The 19,243-nt window shown below is 47.8% G+C and overlaps 1 protein-coding gene across 1 annotated transcript in view; it reads left to right on the top strand.

Annotated features, from left to right (window-relative positions):
* LOC123767986 (protein tyrosine phosphatase domain-containing protein 1) overlaps positions 1-19,243 on the top strand; it is a 75,689-nt gene that overhangs the window by 25,781 nt on the left and 30,665 nt on the right. The window contains exons 2-5 of the mRNA XM_069306706.1: positions 7,128-7,366; positions 7,859-7,939; positions 8,369-8,484; positions 18,288-18,410. Of these exons, the coding sequence (XP_069162807.1) occupies positions 7,128-7,366; positions 7,859-7,939; positions 8,369-8,484; positions 18,288-18,410 (559 nt within the window). The remainder of the gene's footprint in view (positions 1-7,127; positions 7,367-7,858; positions 7,940-8,368; positions 8,485-18,287; positions 18,411-19,243) is intronic.

The raw sequence follows: 19,243 nt of genomic DNA, 5'->3' as shown, positions 1-19,243 counted from the left end.
ATCCTGTGGTCCTGGGTTCGATCCCAGGCGCCGGCGAGAAACAATGGGCAGAGTTTCTTTCACCCTATACCCCTGTTACCTAGCAGTAAATTAGGTACCTGGGTGTTAGTCAGCTGTCACGGGCTGCTTCCTGGGGGTGGAGGCCTGGTCGAGGACCGGGCCGCGGGGACACTAAAAGCCCCGAAATCATCTCAAGATAACCTCAAGAAGATCCAAATGATATATTCTTCAGGAACATTTATGAAACTAGAGCGAGACGTAGCTCCAAGTGTGGCCCCCTAAAGATGTACACGAACCTTTGGATGAAAACCTCTGCTGTAGTGGATGTGGTGGAGGCATTGGTGGATGTTGTGAAGCCTCTGATGGATGTGGAGAAAGCAGCTTGTATTTATATCCAACTATCAGTCCCTGTGCCGCAGTGGTAAGGCACTCGGCCGGCGCTTCGCGAGCGTTTTGGCCTGGGTTTGTATCTTGGCCGGGGATGATTGACTGGGCGAAAATCCTTAACTGAAGCCTCTGTTCACCCAGCAGTGAATGGGTACCTGGTTGTTAAACGATTTGGTGGGTCGAATTCAGGAAAAAATTACGATTAAGGACCTGCCCGAAACGCTATGCGTGCTTCTGTCTTTACAACAATGTAAAAACTCTTGTATATATATAAATGAATAAATATATCATGCCAGACTCATTCATTCAGTGATATATGTCAGCCGTTAACTTGTTCCGTAAGTTAACTACTGGAAGAAAATTTAACATAACAAAAACTTTTGACTTAATAGTAAGAGCTGTTTGTCCTCGAAGCAAATGAACTGAGAACATAATTATTACGTATGAGCAAAATGCTACATTAAAGTGCCCCATAAATCAAGTTTTCTTACATAGAACATTCTACAACGTTTTCTATTTTAATAAATTGGTAAACTACTTTAATTATTGGTTTAACTGTCTGGGGCGAAGGAGACATTTCTACTCAATGTTTGCAGTACAACATATATATAGTGGGGTGCGTCGTCGTCTATAGCGACGTCGTTAATAACGACGACGTCGTTAATAACGACGACGTCGTTATTAACAATAAAAATTGTTAATAATAATGAAAATCGTCGTGGATAACACGACGATTTTCAAACATCTTTAACATGACAACCTGTAACACCTCCCGGCACCTCCCCACCCCGCCTCGCCCCTCACCCCCAGCACCTCCCCACCCCGCCTCGCCCCTCACCCCCAGCACCTCCCCACCCCGCTTCGCCCCTCACCCCGCCCCGGCACCTCCCCGGTACCTCCCTGCACCTCCCCCCGTCTCTCAAAGATAGACAAAGTGTCCATTGGACTGAGAAGTCAATATTCAGACTCAGATGAACGAGATTGAATATTTCATAACTGACAACTGAGAATCAATTATTGGGGACATGATACCGCAGAGGGAAGGAAGAGGGAGCAGAGGGAAGAAAGAGGGAGCAGAGGGAAGAAAGAGGGAGCAGAGGGAAGGAAGAGGGAGCAGAGGGAAGGAGTAGGGTAAGGAAGATAAACGACAGGGGCTCGAGAGTTTAAAGTTAATCGTCGTGGATAAGGTGTTGGAGGTGGATGCTGGAACACCAGGTGGATGAGGGCGGGGGGTGGGTGCTGGAACACCAGGTGGATGAGGGCGGGGAGGTGGAAGCGTGGATAAAGGATGGACGAAGGAACATAAACAGCGATTAAAAGGTTGTTACATTACGAGACCAAACCCGCACACACAATAAACTCTACGGACCGAGCCTGCCGTGTTACACTATCTCCGGCTTGTAATAATTTACATTCTTTAATAGCCCAAACCCCTCACTCACACTAGATTATAATTCTTTAGTACTTCCATTACTGTAGTCACCATTGCAGCCATTATTGCAGCGTGAATACTTTCATATTGCAGCTACCATCATACTTTGAGTGGCAGGGTAAGACAAGCTCTCTGATTGTCCATGTATGTCAATGGTCTCTGATTGGTCCAGTATCACAAGGCCTCTGATTGTCCCAGTGGTACAAACACACATATACAAACTGTAGCACATCAAGCACACATTCATACACTCGGGTGCACATACAATCTTCACATGGTTGCAAGCCGATACACACTTATACATACATACACACATACATACATACATACATACATACATACATACATACATACATACATACATACATACATACCAAGCGTACGTACATAAACACGCACGCATGCACTCAAAACAAATATAGACCCACAATCATACGTGGACAGAATACATACGTATTAATACAAAACACACAGGAGAATGCTATACAATTTGCTTACCCAAGAAAATAAAACAAAAGGGTTATGGAGTTTCAAATCCTCTAATCAATACTTTCCAGGAAGGGAAGATTGGTAGACACCTGTAACCTGTCAAACACCTGTGACATGTCAAACACCTGTAACCTGTCAAACACCTGTAACCTGTCAAACACCTGTAACCTGCCAAACACCTGTAACATGTCAAACACCTGTAACCTGGCAAACACCTGTAACCTGTCAAACACCTGTAACCTGTCAAACACCTGTAACCTGACAAACATCTGTAACCTGACAAACACAAGTGTATGGTGGTGGTGGTGGTAGTGGTGGTGGTGGTGGTGGTAGTGGTGGTGGTGGTGGTGGTGGTGGTGGTAGAGAGTGTATGGTTGTGGGTCATACTATCAAGGTCCTCAGTATTGACATTTATTTCCTACGTTACATAAAATATTACGCTTCCCTCACCCCCTCCCTCACCCCCTCCATCACTCACCCTCCCTCACCCCCTCCCTCACTCACCCTCCCTCACCCCCTCCCTCACTCACACACCCTCACCCCCTCCCTCAATCACACACCCTCACCCCCTCCCTCACCCCCTCCCTCACCCCCTCCCTCACTCACCCTCCCTCACCCCCTCCCTCACTCACTCTCACCCCCTCCCTCACTCACCCTCCCTCACCCCCTCCCTCACTCACTCTCACCCCCTCCCTCACTCACCCTCCCTCACCCCCTCCCTCACTCACCCCTCCCTCACTCCCTCCCTCACTCACCCTCCCTCACCCCCTCCCTCACCCCCTCCCTCACTCACCCTCCCTCACCCCCTCCCTCACCCCCTCCCTCACCCCCTCCCTTACTTGCCCGTCCTGTGAGTTAATCAACTGTGAGTTACCTGTAAACTCTGATCATTCATAAACATGTTAAACACCTGTTGGACAAACCATCTGGTCAACACCTCTCAAACTACACACCGTATTTTGACGTTAAAACCCTCGACGTCAAAATATGATGTACCCCACACTGTTGGGTACTGTACCCACACCGCTGGGTACTGTACCCACACCGCTGGGTACTGTACCCACACCGCTGGGTACTGTACCCACACTGTTGGGTACTGTACCCACACTGCTGGGTACTGTACCCCACACTGTTGGGTACTGTACCCACACTGTTGGGTACTGTACCCACACCGCTGGGTACTGTACCCGCTTAACAGGAGCCTGGAACTACATCTTAGTGATCCAGGATAAACCTTTGAGTCCAAACACATTACTAAGAATTTGGAGTTTTTAATCACGTTAATGGATAAAAGAAACAGGATATGAGGGCGGGATTAAGTTTAATGGATTTTCTGTATAAACATACACAAGTTACGGAGCAAATTGTTTTAAATTTGTATCTAAAATATATAGCCTGAAAGTTGCTTAATTCTTGCCTCATATTTCAACCCCGTTCTTCTGAATACTACGTCGTATTTTGACGTATAAGTTCCATAAGGCCATGAATTGATGGACACAAAAATACAGAAGCTGGTCTTGAAATTGACGTGATGTCCCGTTTTCTGTTCATTCGTTCTTGGGTGGATGGTTAGGTTCGGGCAATTTGAGTTCAACAGTTTAGTGAAGTTGGGAACGATGGATATTTAACTAATTCCTGTTTAATATATATATATATATATATATATATATATATATATATATATATATATATATATATTAGTTGAGTGTGAGTGCGTAGCCTAAACATTCAAGTATTATATATAATCTTAAGGTTATAAATTATGATTAATTGACGCTAATTACTAATTGGTTAATTATAAGCTTCTGGCGTTACCTGGACTTCCGGGAGCGTGTTTGTTTGTTAAAACTGTTGTGTATTGTGAGGGGGAGGGGGGGGGGGGATGGAGGGGAGGGGGAGTGTAGGCACTCCTACGAATTGTACCTCACCACCCCTACTACAAGCCACTCACCACTACCACCACCACCACCACCACTACCACCCTCACCACCACCACTACAACCCCCCCCCCCCACCCCGTGTACGAACAATAAACCCACATGGTACATTAGTTTTAATAATTGTTCCATAAACACCAGGGAACACTCAAGGGCTTGTTGAGTGCAGGTGTAGGTGTGGAGACCTACACCCGCCCCGATACACACTCACAGTGTATGTAGGGACATACACAGTGTATGTCCCTACACATACACTGTGTATGTGTAGGGACCCTCACAGTAGGTGGTGTGTAGATCCTTCCCCTCACAGTGGGTAGTGTGTAGATCCTTCCCCTCACAGTGGGTGTTGTGTAAATCCTTCCCCTTACAGTGGGTGGTATGTAAATCCTTCCCCTCACAGTGGGTGTTGTGTAAATCCTTCCACTCACAGTGGGTGGTATGTAAATCCTTCCCCTCACAGTGGGTGGTGTGTAAATCCTTCCCCTCACAGTGGGTGGTGTGTAAATCCTTCCCCTCACAGTGGGTGTTGTGTAAATCCTTCCCCTCACAGTGGGTGGTATGTAAATCCTTCCCCTCACAGTGGGTGTTGTGTAAATCCTTCCCCTCACAGTGGGTGGTATGTAAATCCTTCCCCTCACAGTGGGTGGTGTGTAAATCCGTCCCCTCACAGTGGGTGGTATGTAAATCCTTCCCCTCACAGTGGGTGGTGTGTAAATCCTTCCCCTCACAGTGGGTGGTGTGTAAATCCTTCCCCTCACAGTGGGTGGTGTGTAAATCCTTCCCCTCACAGTGGGTGGTGTGTAAATCCTTCCCCTCACAGTGGGTGGTGTGTAAATCCTTCCCCTCACAGTGGGTGGTGTGTAAATCCTTCCCCTCACAGTGGGTGTTGTGTAAATCCTTCCCCTCACAGTGGGTGGTATGTAAATCCTTCCCCTCACAGTGGGTGGTGTGTAAATCCTTCCCTCACAGTGGGTGGTGTGTAAATCCTTCCCCTCACAGTGGGTGGTGTGTAAATCCTTCCCCTCACAGTGGGTGGTATGTAAATCCTTCCCCTCACAGTGGGTGGTGTGTAAATCCTTCCCCTCACAGTGGGTGTTGTGTAAATCCTTCCCCTCACAGTGGGTGGTGTGTAAATCCTTCCCCTCACAGTGGGTGGTGTGTAAATCCTTCCCCTCACAGTGGGTGGTGTGTAAATCCTTCCCTCACAGTGGGTGGTGTGTAAATCCTTCCCCTCACAGTGGGTGGTGTGTAAATCCTTCCCCTCACAGTGGGTGGTGTGTAAATCCTTCCCCTCACAGTGGGTGGTATGTAAATCCTTCCCCTCACAGTGGGTGGTGTGTAAATCCTTCCCCTCACAGTGGGTGGTGTGTAAATCCTTCCCCTCACAGTGGGTGGTATGTAAATCCTTCCCCTCACAGTGGGTGGTGTGTAAATCCTTCCCTCACAGTGGGTGGTGTGTAAATCCTTCCCCTCACAGTGGGTGGTGTGTAAATCCTTCCCCTCACAGTGGGTGGTATGTAAATCCTTCCCCTCACAGTGGGTGGTGTGTAAATCCTTCCCCTCACAGTGGGTGGTGTGTAAATCCTTCCCCTCACAGTGGGTGTTGTGTAAATCCTTCCCCTCAAAGTGGGTGGTGTGTAAATCCTTCCCCTCAAAGTGGGTGGTGTGTAAATCCTTCCCCTCACAGTGGGTGGTGTGTAGATACTCCCACTCACAGTGGTTGTGGGGGTGTACATACACCCCCACATAGCGGGCGGGTCCCCCACATAGCGTACAGGTCCCCCCACATAGCGTGCGGGTCCCCCACATAGCGTGCGGGTCCCCCACATAGCCTACAGGTCCCCCCACATAGCGTGCAGGTCCCCCCACATAGCGTGCGGGTCCCCCACATAGCGGGCGGGTCCCCCACATAGCGTACAGGTCCCCCCACATAGCGTGCGGGTCCCCCACATAGCGTGCGGGTCCCCCACATAGCCTACAGGTCCCCCCACATAGCGTGCAGGTCCCCCCACATAGCGTGCGGGTCCCCCACATAGCGGGCGGGTCCCCCACATAGCGTACAGGTCCCCCCACATAGCGTGCGGGTCCCCCACATAGCGTGCGGGTCCCCCACATAGCGTGCGGGTCCCCCCACATAGCCTACAGGTCCCCCACATAGCCTACAGGTCCCCCCACATAGCGTGCGGGTCCCCCACATAGCCTACAGGTCCCCCACATAGCCTACAGGTCCCCCCACATAGCGTGCGGGTCCCCTACTTAGCGTACAGGTCCCCCCACATAGCGTGCGGGTCCCCCACATAGCGTGCGGGTCCCCCCACATAGCGTGCGGGTCCCCCCACATAGCGTGCGGGTCCCCCACATAGCGTACAGGTCCCCCCACATAGCGTGCGGGTCCCCCCACATAGCGTGCGGGTCCCCCACATAGCGTACAGGTCCCCCACATAGCCTACAGGTCCCCCCACATAGCGTGCGGGTCCCCCACATAGCGTGCGGGTCCCCCACATAGCGTGCGGGTCCCCCACATAGCGTGCGGGTCCCCCACATAGCGTGCTTGGCCCCACCTCACAAACACACACCAACACAACACACAATTTACGAGATAACTTAAGTATGACCGCCTTATATAACGAGCATATCCACGTGTCTGATATACCCAACCATGCCAGCTACGCATACCAGACGGCCGATGTTTGTCCTGCTTTTACCAGCGTAAATATTGGTCTAGAAACAGCGCATTTACGGAACAAATTACCAGAGGGTAACAAATTAGACGTAGCTATTGTTTCAAGCGTAGGTTAGACAGAGACGTGAATGATTCTGCGTGAATGTAAATGAAGAATATAGGTCTTATACGGTTTTCTTTCGCTCTCACTTCCTTTCAGATGTCGGTGGAGAGCGTCGGAGGCGGGGAGGTGGAGGGCCTGCGTCCCGCGGGTCTCTCCCTGCACAAGAGGGAAGCGGTTGTGCACAGCAACTACTCCCGCCTGAGCGAGCACCTGCGGCAGGTGACGCCCACGGAGGTGCAGTGCTCAGTGTTCTGCGGGGGGCGGCGCTGCCGGTACGACAACTATGATACCTGGTCCCACCACGACATGGCGATTGACGGACTCTACTCGCACTGGTGAGACCACCACTGTCAACCACTCTATTATTGAGTGGTCGGGATGAGCCACCAGTACACACTGACTATGGTACCTCTAGTACACAGGGACTATGGTACCTCCAGTACACACTGACTATGGTACCCCCAGTACACACTGACCATGGTACCCCCCCAGTACACACGGACCATGGTACCCCTAGTACACACGGACTATGGTACCCCCAGTACACACAGACTATGGTACCCCCAGTACACACGGACCATGGTACCCCCCAGTACACACGGACCATGGTACCCCTAGTACACACGGACCATGGTACCCCCAGTACACACTGACCATGGTACCCCTAGTACACACGGACCATGGTACCCCCAGTACACTCCATAACATCGTTGCGTGACTGCCCATGAATGACAGACATGAATTAATAATAAGCTCTACAATATTAAACAAGTTGTATCTAGCGTAGGTGAGAAGACCTTCATGACCTTTGACCTGACCTCCCACAGGGTGACCGACAGCATCTTGGCTATGGCTCGACCCAGCACAGAGGTCATCCTCTCGAAGGACCTCGTCGGGCAGTTTCTCAAGTGAGTTGCAAATTTATTCTTGTTTATTCTGGGAAAAGATATTACAGTTCCGAGAGAGAGAGAGAGAGAGAGAGAGAGAGAGAGAGAGAGAGAGAGAGAGAGAGAGAGAGAGAGAGAGAGAGAGAGAGAGAGAGAGAGAGAGAGAGAGACTCAGGACTGAGGTTCCAGAACTGAGGTTCCAGGACTGAGGTTCCAGAACTGAGATTCCAGAACTGAGGTTCCAGAACTGAGGTTCCAGAACCGAGGTTCCAGAACTTAGATTCCAGAACTGAGGTTCCAGAACTGAGATTCCAGAACTGAGGTTCCAGAACTGAGGGTTCTAGAACTGAAGTTCCAAGACTGAGGTTCGCGCGCCAACTTTCTAGTCCTCCTTCCAGGTGGGACAAACAGTGAAGGATTTTCTTTAAAACTGTTTCCATACCCTTCCAGGAACGACATCAAGACAGTGATCAACCTGCAGCTGGCGGGCGAGCACCACTCCTGCGGGGAGCCCCTTCAAGCCTCGGGCTTCAGCTACGACCCGAGTGTCTTTATGGAGAACGGCAGTGAGTATAGCTATCGCAGATATCTTTCTATATCTATAGCTATCTTGAGACCTTTCGTGATTTCCAGGACGTTCGCGTGTGTTCTCTTTTGCTTGAGTTACGAGGGCCGTCTGGAGACTTGGTGGGGCCGGCTGCAACTAATGGGCAGAGTTTCTTTCACTCTGATGTGACTGTTACCTAGCAGTAAATTGGTACCTGGGAGTTAGACAGCTGCTACGGGCTGCTTCCTGGGGGTGTGTGTGGGGGAGTGGAAAAAATAAATAAATAAATAAATAAATTAGTTAGTAGTTAGTAACTGTTGATTGATTGACAGTTGAGAGGCGGGCCGAAAGAGCAGAGCTCAACCCCCGCAAGCATAACCAGGTGAATACAACTAGGTCTACACACACACACACACACACACACACACAAATGCTGATGATGCAAAAATTATGAGGAGGATTAAAACAGAGGATGATAGTAGGAGGCTACAAGATGACCTAGACAGACTGAATAAATGGTCCAACAAATGGGTACTAAAGTTCAACCCGAGTAAATGCAAGGTCATAAAACTAGCCGGTGGAAACAGGAGGCCAGACACAGGATACAGAATTGGAGATGAAATACTTAATGAAACGGACAGAGAGAAAGATCTAGGGGTTGATATCACACCAAACTTGACTCCTGAAGCCCACATAAAAAAAATTACATCTGCGGCATATGCGAGGCTGGCTAACATCAGAACTGCCTTCAGGAACCTGTGTAAGGAATCATTCAGAACCTTACACACCACATACGTAAGACCAATCCTGGAGTATGCGGCCCCAGCATGGAGCCCGTACCTTGTCATTTGTCCATCACCCTACGACCGCCTCCATCACCCCCACGACCCCCTCCATCACCACCACGACCTCCTCCATCACCCCCACGACCTCCTCCATCACCCCCCAGTGTTCTCCCTCACAAGGGCACCCCCAGGGGGGGGAAGGAACTTACGTCACAAAGAGTCACGTTAACCATCGATTACCACTAGTATGTCCGTCCCTGGCTGGTGACGTCACCTGTCTCCCCTGCACCTCTCAACACTGTGTGTGTGTGTGTGTGTGTGTGTGTGTGTGTGTGTGTGTGTGTGTGTGTGTGTGTGTGTGTGTGTGTGTGTGTGTGTGTGTGTGTGTGTCATTAAACCAAACATAAAAGACTTGACAGTGTCACAAACGTTCTTTTCCATCCTAAACAAAGGTTCTTCCCTTTGTCAAAAAACGGAAAACATATTTATTTGACTAGAAAACCCGAAAATCAACATATAAATAATTATCTACATTATATAATTATTTCGTTATATTGGAAATAATAATGTTATCTTGATCGTAATTATATTACGACTGGTATATAGCTGATGGTAACACTGTTCTTTGTTCGAATATTGTCGAACACCGTTGGTAACACTTAAAAATTGCCGTGAAGCATTACCCGCTTGTGGCAACACTGACCCGCTATCGTACGCAAACATATTTCGTTTTCTGTTTTAGTTTTGTTGGTATACTGATGTATACACGAGCCCCCCATTATCTTCGGTCTTACGTATACTAGCACACACATACACATGCACGCACCACATACGTATGCTCACACATACACCAGTATTCATAACACATAAAGGCGCATGCACACACACACACACACACACTGTTGATTGACGGTTGAGAGGCGGGACCAAAGAGCCAGAGCTCAACCCCCGCAAACACAACTAGGTGAGTACAACTAGGTGAGTACCTGTTGATTGACGGTTGAGAGGCGGGACCAAAGAGCCAGAGCTCAACCCCCGCAAACACAACTAGGTGAGTACAACTAGGTGAGTACCTGTTGATTGACGGTAGAGAGGCGGGACCAAAGAGCCAGAGCTCAACCCCCGCAAACACAACTAGGTGAGTACAACTAGGTGAGTACCTGTTGATTGACGGTTGAGAGGCGGGACCAAAGAGCCAGAGCTCAATCCCCGCAAGTACAACTAGGTGAGTACACACACACACACACACACGAGGTATGTGTAAAGGATTCGAACCCAGATAGCTCGGAGAATAATGCACCTTAGCGTGTCCAGTACTTTAATCTGAAGTGTGGAGTTTTCGGTTGCATATTGGCTTGGGGACCATTCGAGCTTGTTCGCATTTGTGCTGCTCACGTGGCCCCAACAAGTGAGGTGATTCGATGAAATATCTGTACCACAGTTGAACACCGAGTGCTGTCGGGTGTTGGGTAAAAGTCTCAGACATCCAACATTTTTGCACAGTCAGTTGTGGTCTAGTGGTTAAAGTACTGGATGCGTTAAGGTGCATGGTTCTCCTGGTTGTCTGGGTTCGAATCCTTCCCGGGTGTGGAGTTTAGTGTGTGTGTGTATATGTGTGTGTATATGTGTGTGTATATGTGTGTGTATATCACGAAAATAAACACGTGATTAAAAATGTGACAATGTCAGACCACGGAGGAAAAATTAAACAGGAATTTCCTTAAGTACTTTCGTATATTAATACATCTTCAGAAGGAGTCCTCATGAAGATGTATTAATATACGAAAGTACTTAAGGAAATTCCTGTTTCATTTTTCCTCCGTGGTCTGACATTGTCATATATATATATATATATATATATATATATATATATATATATATATATATATATATATATATATATATATATATATATATATATATATATATATATATATATATATATATATATTTTAATTCCCAGTAAATTAGCAACAGCTCCGGATAGGTTATCTAGTTACATAGTTATCTAGTTACATTTAGAAGTCCCCGTGGCGTAGCGGTAAGACACTCGCCAGGCATTTCGCAAGCTTTTTGGTCTGAGTTCGTATCCTGGCCGGGGAGGATTAACTGGGCGCCAATCCTTAACTGTACCCCTGTTCACCCAGCAGTGAATAGGTACCTGGTTGTTAAACGATTTGGTGGGTCGTATTCCGGGGAAAATTAGGATTAAGGACCTGCCTGAAACGCTACGCGTATTAGTGGGATTACAAGAATGTTTAAGAACTCTTGAATATACAAATAAACACATGTACACAAGATTTTTATTCTGAACTATATTTGACAGTCTTGATGAAGGTAATGTTCACGAATTTGTCGTCTCCTTCTCCTTCATTCAAACACTACGGAAGTGTAATAAGTTTCTAAGTAATAATATTAATAATAATAATAATGGAACTAATAATAATAGTGCAGTTACCGGTAAAAATTTCTAAGAACACCTGGAAAGGAAACATTGTAATAAAGAAAACGGTAGAATTATATGGCTAACTAATTTATAACAGCAATCATTACGTTTCATTCTCTTAAGCGTTTCAGTGCTTCCTGGAATACGCGAATTATATGGTGAAGTTGTTTGCTTGCTCCGATGATCAAGATGACAAACGTAAGTGGTTTATGATGCCTCTCTTCTGGTAGAGGACTAAGAGTGTTCCATCCAACAGGTCCCAGTTGTACAGTCGAGTTTGTTCTAGACCAGGGGTCTCCAAACTATGGCCCGCGGGCCACATCCGGCCCGCCACATAATTTCATCCGGCCCTCCAAACAAATCCCTGTGTGGTGGCCTTGAAAAAATAATTATCGTACGAATGGCATCGCAGAATTATTCAAAGCTGGGGCTGCTGACTGGTGGCGCTCAACCCGAGTCAGTTTTCCTCTCTCTCGATAGTGTGACGCACAGATACTAATACTGGTAGGTATGTGTTGTGCATTACAACCAATCAGTTGTGTATAACTGTATATTGTGGGGATGGAGGGCGAGTGGGGCTTCGCTGCTTCCGTTTCAGGGAGCACAAACACTGTACAATATTCCTTTCTCTGTACTTTGACAATGCCTTTATCTTAGTTATACAAAATAGCAATTTCATTTTTTATTCCTCCGGCCCGCATAAATATGGGAAATATATAATGTGGCCCTTACATTGAAAAGTTTGGAGACCCCTGTTCTAGACGCACAATCAAGAATCCCGGGTTCGAATCTTGGGCGGGACAGAAATGGTTGGGCACATTTCCTTGTTCACCTAGCAGTAAGTGGGCACCCAGGAGTTAGTCAGCTTATTGTAGGGTTGCATGCTGGGCGGGGTCAGTAATTCGACCTTTTGGGGGACCTCGATATAAGCCTAACGTGTATGAATACACTCTGGCTGCCTGTCCCCCGACACAATGAATTATTATCATAAAATGATATTATATTATCCTCTAGGGATGAGATGGTTCTAGTGAACACACACACTCAGCTGTCATCTTGGACTTTATTCTTTGTCTAGGGAAGTTGAGCAGTTACTGGTGTCTAAGCTAAAGATTGTACACATACTGTGTCCACAATACACAAGTTACCCCTGTTGTTATGCCGGGTAAACTGTTATTCAGTCTAAGTCACGTTACGTTCGAACAGAAAACGTCACCATCGCTGCCTCTATGTGTAGCCATAATCATTGCTACATTTGTGGCTACCATACAAAATGGGTTATCTTGAGATGATTTCGGGGCTTTTTTTTAGTGTCCTTGGTCCTCCACCCCCAGGAAGCAGCCCGTGACAGCTGACTAACACCCAGGTACCTATTTTACTGCTAGGTAACAGGGGCATAGGATGAAAGAAACTCTGCCCATTGTTTCTCGCCGGCGCCCGGGATCGAACCCGGGACCACAGGATCACAAGTCCAGCGTGCTGTCCGCTCGGCCGACCGGCTGGCTCCCTGTGTCTCCGGTTCAGCCATTTACCGGATAGCTTACCTAGTTGGGCCTTCAAAGTGGCTCCCTAATCTTAACTTTGGATACTCAGACAAGAGAAGACTGAGTGCAAGACTCTATATATTTTTCTATATCATGTGAGGGATCCGAACAAAGGCTTCACACCAAGCTAACTAACACCTTACAAAGCCTGACACAGAGGGCAATTTCAACATCTACTTAGATAACTATGTCCCAAGTAACATTGGGTGAATCAAGGAACAATCCGAATGACGCAAATATGACAGAGAAACTGACAGATGGTGGTGTTCCAGATACTGCTGGTTCAATAAGCATTACCATAAGCTATGGGCAGGGAAAGATAGATTCGTTTCGCTCCGAAGCGTTTTGCGTAATATTGATTTCAATAGTTTGTGTAACTCCTGGCCCCCACAATTGTACATTACTCTTACCTCCTTTGTACACACATTATTTTGTGTCGAAATTTGAATTTCAATATGAAAGCTCTCAGCCTGCTAACAGGAGTCAGAAGTCGTCTGTTTCCGTACCCACCTGTATGAGTAGAACGGCATCCAGGCCAAACACCAGTGTGTACTCACCTATTTGTACTCACCTATTTGTGCTTGCGGGGGTTGAGCTTTGGCTCTTTGGTCCCACCTCTCAACTGTCAATCAACTGGTGTACAGATTCCTGAGCCTACTGGGCTCTATCATATCTACATTTAAAACTGTGTATGGGGTCAGCCTCCACCACATCACTGCCTAATGCATTCCATCCGTTAGCTACTCTGACACTAAAAAAGTTCCTTCTAACGTCTCTGTGGCTCATGTGAGTACTCAGTTTCCACCTGTGTCCTCTTGTTCGCGTCCCACCAGTGTTGAATAGTTTATCCTTGTTTACCCGGTCGATTCCTCTGAGGATTTTGTAGGTTGTGATCATGTCTCCCCTTACTCTTCTGTCTTCCAGTGTCGTAAGGTGCATTTCCCGCAGCCTTTCCTCGTAACTCATGCCTCTTAGTTCTGGGACTAGCCTAGTGGCATACCTTTGGACTTTTTCCAGCTTCGTCTTGTGCTTGACAAGGTACGGGCTCCATGCTGGGGCCGCATACTCCAGGATTGGTCTTACATATGTGGTGTACAAGATTCTGAATGATTCCTTACACAGGTTCCTGAACGCTGTTCTGATGTTAGCCAGCCTCGCATATGCCGCAGACGTTATTCTTTTTATGTGGGCTTCAGGAGACAGGTTTGGTGTGATATCAACTCCTAGATCTTTCTCTCTGTTCGTTTCATTAAGTACTTCATCTCCTATTCTGTATCCTGTGTTTGGCCTCCTATTTCCACCACCTAGTTTCATTACTTTGCATTTACTCGGGTTGAACTTCAACAGCCATTTGTTGGACCATTCACTCAGTCTGTCTAGGTCATCTTGTAGCCTCCTACTATCGTCCTCAGTTTCAATCCTCCTCATAATTTTTGCATCATCGGCAAACATTGAGAGAAACGATTCTATACCCTCTGGAAGATCATTTACATATATCAGAAACAGTATAGGTCCAAGGACTGACCCCTGCGGTACTCCACTCGTAACGTCTCGCCAATCTGAGACCTCACCCCTCACACTGACTCGTTGTTTCCTGTTACTTAGGTACTCCTGTATCCAACGGAGTACCTTCCCTTTCACTCCAGCCTGCATCTCCAGTTTTTTCACTAGCCTCTTGTGTGGCACTGTGTCAAAGGCTTTCTGACAATCCAAAAATATGCAGTCTGCCCACCCTTCTCTTTCTTGCCTTATTTTTGTTGCCTGGTCGTAGAATTCAAGTAACCCTGTGAGGCAGGACCTGCCATCCCTGAATCCATGTTGATGCTGTGTGTGTGTGTGTGTGTGTGTGTGTGTGTGTGTGTGTGTGTGTGTGTGTGTGTGTGTGTGTGTGTGTGTGTGTGTGTGTGTGTGTGTGTGTGTGCCTGCTAGCATGTGGGCGCCTGTGCGAGGAGGTGCTTGTGGACGGATCAAACACACACACACACACACACTCGCCGGACGGACACCTGAGGTAATAAGGGAGAATTATGTGATATATCACCAGGATTAACTACGAGGCCGCACGCCTGCCACACCCACCCAAGGCCCTTCCTTACACAGTATACTATACAGGCTCACGGCTCCAGGTATACTATGCAGGCTCCGGGGAAGCTGGTATACCACACGTGCCCTGGGGGAGCTGGTTTACCACACGTGCCCTGGGGGAGCTGGTTTACCACACGTGCTCACATACGTCTTGCAACTGTAGTGTGGTGGTTGTAAATCTGGTGTGGTTGGCGTGTGTGTGTGTGTGTGGCTACACATGCCACGCTTGTAGTCACGCTTGCAGCCACGCTTGTAGTCACAGGCACAAGCATGTGCTGCTGGCCCTCCTCACAGGCACGTGCTTCAAGCAGACCTTGTATGCTTCAGCTGTCAGTTGAGCTATTCCCTGTGTAGGACTCTTGTCGCTTAAAACCGTCTCCCATTGAATGTTTGCAAGGTCTATATTTGTTTGTTCCCAGTCGATCCTCTTATTGTTGAAATTGAATTGATTGAATAACCCTTCTCACTTGTTGATTCTCTTGGCCCTATTACCGTTATTATTGTTAGTTTGCACTTCAGTAGGCTTGTGGTCTGAGTATGTAGTGTCTGAGACAGTAATGTCTCTGATTAGCTCATCATTGTTTGAGAATATCAGGTCCAGCGTGTTTTCGTTCCTAGTTGGTTCTGTAATCTGCTGATAGACCGAGAATTTGTCACCGAATCTCTGTAGTTCTCTGACCTGTGGTTGGTTATTTCAAAGTTGATTTCCTGCTAAAATGTCATTGTTTACAATTCTCCATTTTAAAATGGGTAGATTGAAGTCCCCAAGGAAGATAATATCTGGTACTGGGTTTGCTAGGTTATCAAGGATAGTCTCTATTTTGTGTATCTGCTCTATTAATTCCTCAACTGTTGCATCTGGCGGTTTGTATATTAGAATAATAATTAGATGTATATTTTCTACCTTGATTCCAAGTACAATACATCTACCACCTCATTGGTCGAGTTCAGGAGCTCTGCGCATGCCAGTTCCTCATTAATATACAGACCTACTCCTCCACATGACTTAATTACTCACATCTATATAGATTATAATTTGGGATCCAGATTTCACTATCCATGTAATCTTTTGTGTGGGTTTCTGTAAATGCACTAAATATTGAGTTCGATTCTATTAGATGGCCATTTATGAACTTTGTTTCTTGATTTTGACTTTAGGCCTTGTATGTTTGCAAACATGAATGATTTCCCATATTGCGTGTCACTTCTGGTGGGCTTTGGTAGTTCTCCCCCCTACTCCAGCCAGGTCCAGGTGTGTTGTTTTGGTAGTGTTTCGTCCAGTGTTGGTAGTAGTGCGGGTGTTGTGTGGTGTAGTACCTGTGTGCTTGTTGATGACTTGTATTCCAGTCTTGTAAATATCTCCCTCCCTTCCCCCCTCTGTAATTCAGCAATAATTCTACCTGTCTGTGCCTCTCTCTTATATGTTCTACTCTCTTTATCCTTGCCTCTAAAACATTTTCAGTAATATCATACTGCTCTTCCTGTCTATAACGTTGTGTACTTGTCACGTGGAATTCGGGACATTGAAGATTCTAAAAAAAAATAATTAATTGAAAATATGCACAGTTTAGGGTGGAAGTATCTACACCTCTGTTCCAAAACGGCATATAACCCACTCAAACATTTTCCTGTATCGTCGAAGATGCATAAAAGCCCATTTTTTTCGCCTTTGGATCCATATTTGCAAATTCCCATGTGTACAGTATTTGCAAATATTCTCAATTTTATTTTTTTTCCTGTTTATACCTGTGCTTGACTTGGCCGCCTCTTTATTGGCGCCATCTCCGTGTTTTGTCCTAATTTCTTCATTTACGTATTTTTTCTCACTGTGGCTTTCAGTGTTAATATTACCGGTTATATTATTGTTCAATTAACAGCAGTCTTATCATTGGTTGTAACCGTGGTTGGTAAAGTAACAGTAGTCTTTTAGGGACGTGAGTCTCATTTTACTCAGCGTCACCTCCCTTTCTCTTATTATATCTGAACCATCAGCACATGAGTAATACATGTGCTGATACACTGTAGACACGTGTCAGGACTGATACATACATGCAGATATGTATAGGCCTTCCGGACTTTGTTTATGATGTTACAATTAATTAATTATCATTGTAGCCTCACAACCACGTGAACACCGTGGTTGTGAGTGTGGTGGCTACACCGTGGGTGTGGTGGCTCCACCGTGGGTGTGGTGGCTCCACCGTGGGTGTGGAGGCTCCACCGTGGGTGTGGAGGCTCCACCGTGGGTGTGGAGGCTCCACCGTGGGTGTGGTGGCTCCACCGTGGTTGTGAGTGAGTGTGGTGGCTCCACCGGGGTTGTGAGTGAGTGTGGTGGCTCCACCGTGGTTGTGAGTGAGTGTGGTGGCTCCACCGGGGTTGTGAGTGAGTGTGGTGGCTCCACCGTGGTTGTGAGTGAGTGTGGTGGCTCCACCGTGGTTGTGAGTGAGTGTGGTGGCTCCACCGTGGTTGTGAGTGAGTGTGGTGGCTCCACCGTGGTTGTGAGTGAGTGTGGTGGCTCCACCGTGGGTGTGGAGGCTCCACCGTGGGTGTGGAGGCTCCACCGTGGGTGTGGAGGCTCCACCGTGGGTGTGGTGGCTCCACCGTGGTTGTGAGTGAGTGTGGTGGCTCCACCGTGGTTGTGAGTGAGTGTGGTGGCTCCACCGGGGTTGTGAGTGAGTGTGGTGGCTCCACCGTGGTTGTGAGTGAGTGTGGTGGCTCCACCGGGGTTGTGAGTGAGTGTGGTGGCTCCACCGTGGTTGTGAGTGAGTGTGGTGGCTCCACCGGGGTTGTGAGTGAGTGTGGTGGCTCCACCGTGGTTGTGAGTGAGTGTGGTGGCTCCACCGGGGTTGTGAGTGAGTGTGGTGGCTCCACCGTGGTTGTGAGTGAGTGTGGTGGCTCCACCGTGGTTGTGAGTGAGTGTGGTGGCTCCACCGTGGCTAATCACGGCTTCATATCTTTACAGTCTTCTACTACAACTTCGGACTGAAGGACTACGGGGAGCCGACCCAGGGCGGCTTGTTGGACATGGTGAAGGTCATGGCCTTCTCCCTCTCTGAGGGCAAGGTCGCCGTCCACTGTCACGCAGGTCAGTACTCTACACGCAGGTCACTACTCCACACGCAGGTCACTACACGCAGGTCACTACACGCAGGTCACTACACGCAGGTCACTACACGCAGGTCAACACTCTACACGCAGGTCACTACTCTACACGCAGGTCAGTACTCTACACGCAGGTCAGTACTCTACACGCAGGTCACTACTCTACACGCAGGTCAGTACTCTACACGCAGGTCACTACTCTACTCGCAGGTCAGTACTCTACACGCAGGTCAGTTCTCTACACGCAGGTCAGTACTCTACACGCAGGTCACTACTCTACACGCAGGTCACTACTCTACACGCAGGTCAGTACTCTACACGCAGGTCACTACTCTACACGCAGGTCACTACACGCAGGTCACTACACGCAGGTCAGTTCTCTACACGCAGGTCAGTACTCTACACGCAGGTCAGTACTCTACACGCAGGTCACTACTCTACACGCAGGTCAGTACTCTACACGCAGGTCACTACTCTACACGCAGGTCAGTACTCTACACGCAGGTCAGTTCTCTACACGCAGGTCAGTACTCTACACGCAGGTCACTACTCTACACGCAGGTCACTACTCTACACGCAGGTCAGTACTCTACACGCAGGTCAGTACTCTACACGCAGGTCACTACTCTACACGCAGGTCAGTACTCTACACGCAGGTCAGTTCTCTACACGCAGGTCACTACTCTACACGCAGGTCACTACTCTACACGCAGGTCACTACTCTACACGCAGGTCAGTTCTCTACACGCAGGTCACTACTCTACACGCAGGTCAGTTCTCTACACGCAGGTCACTACTCTACACGCAGGTCAGTTC

This window comes from Procambarus clarkii, chromosome 58 (assembly GCF_040958095.1).
Source record: "Procambarus clarkii isolate CNS0578487 chromosome 58, FALCON_Pclarkii_2.0, whole genome shotgun sequence".
Taxonomy (NCBI): Eukaryota; Metazoa; Arthropoda; class Malacostraca; order Decapoda; family Cambaridae; genus Procambarus; species Procambarus clarkii.
Note: the sequence above shows the minus strand (reverse complement) of the source record. Positions and strands in the feature narration are given on the sequence as shown.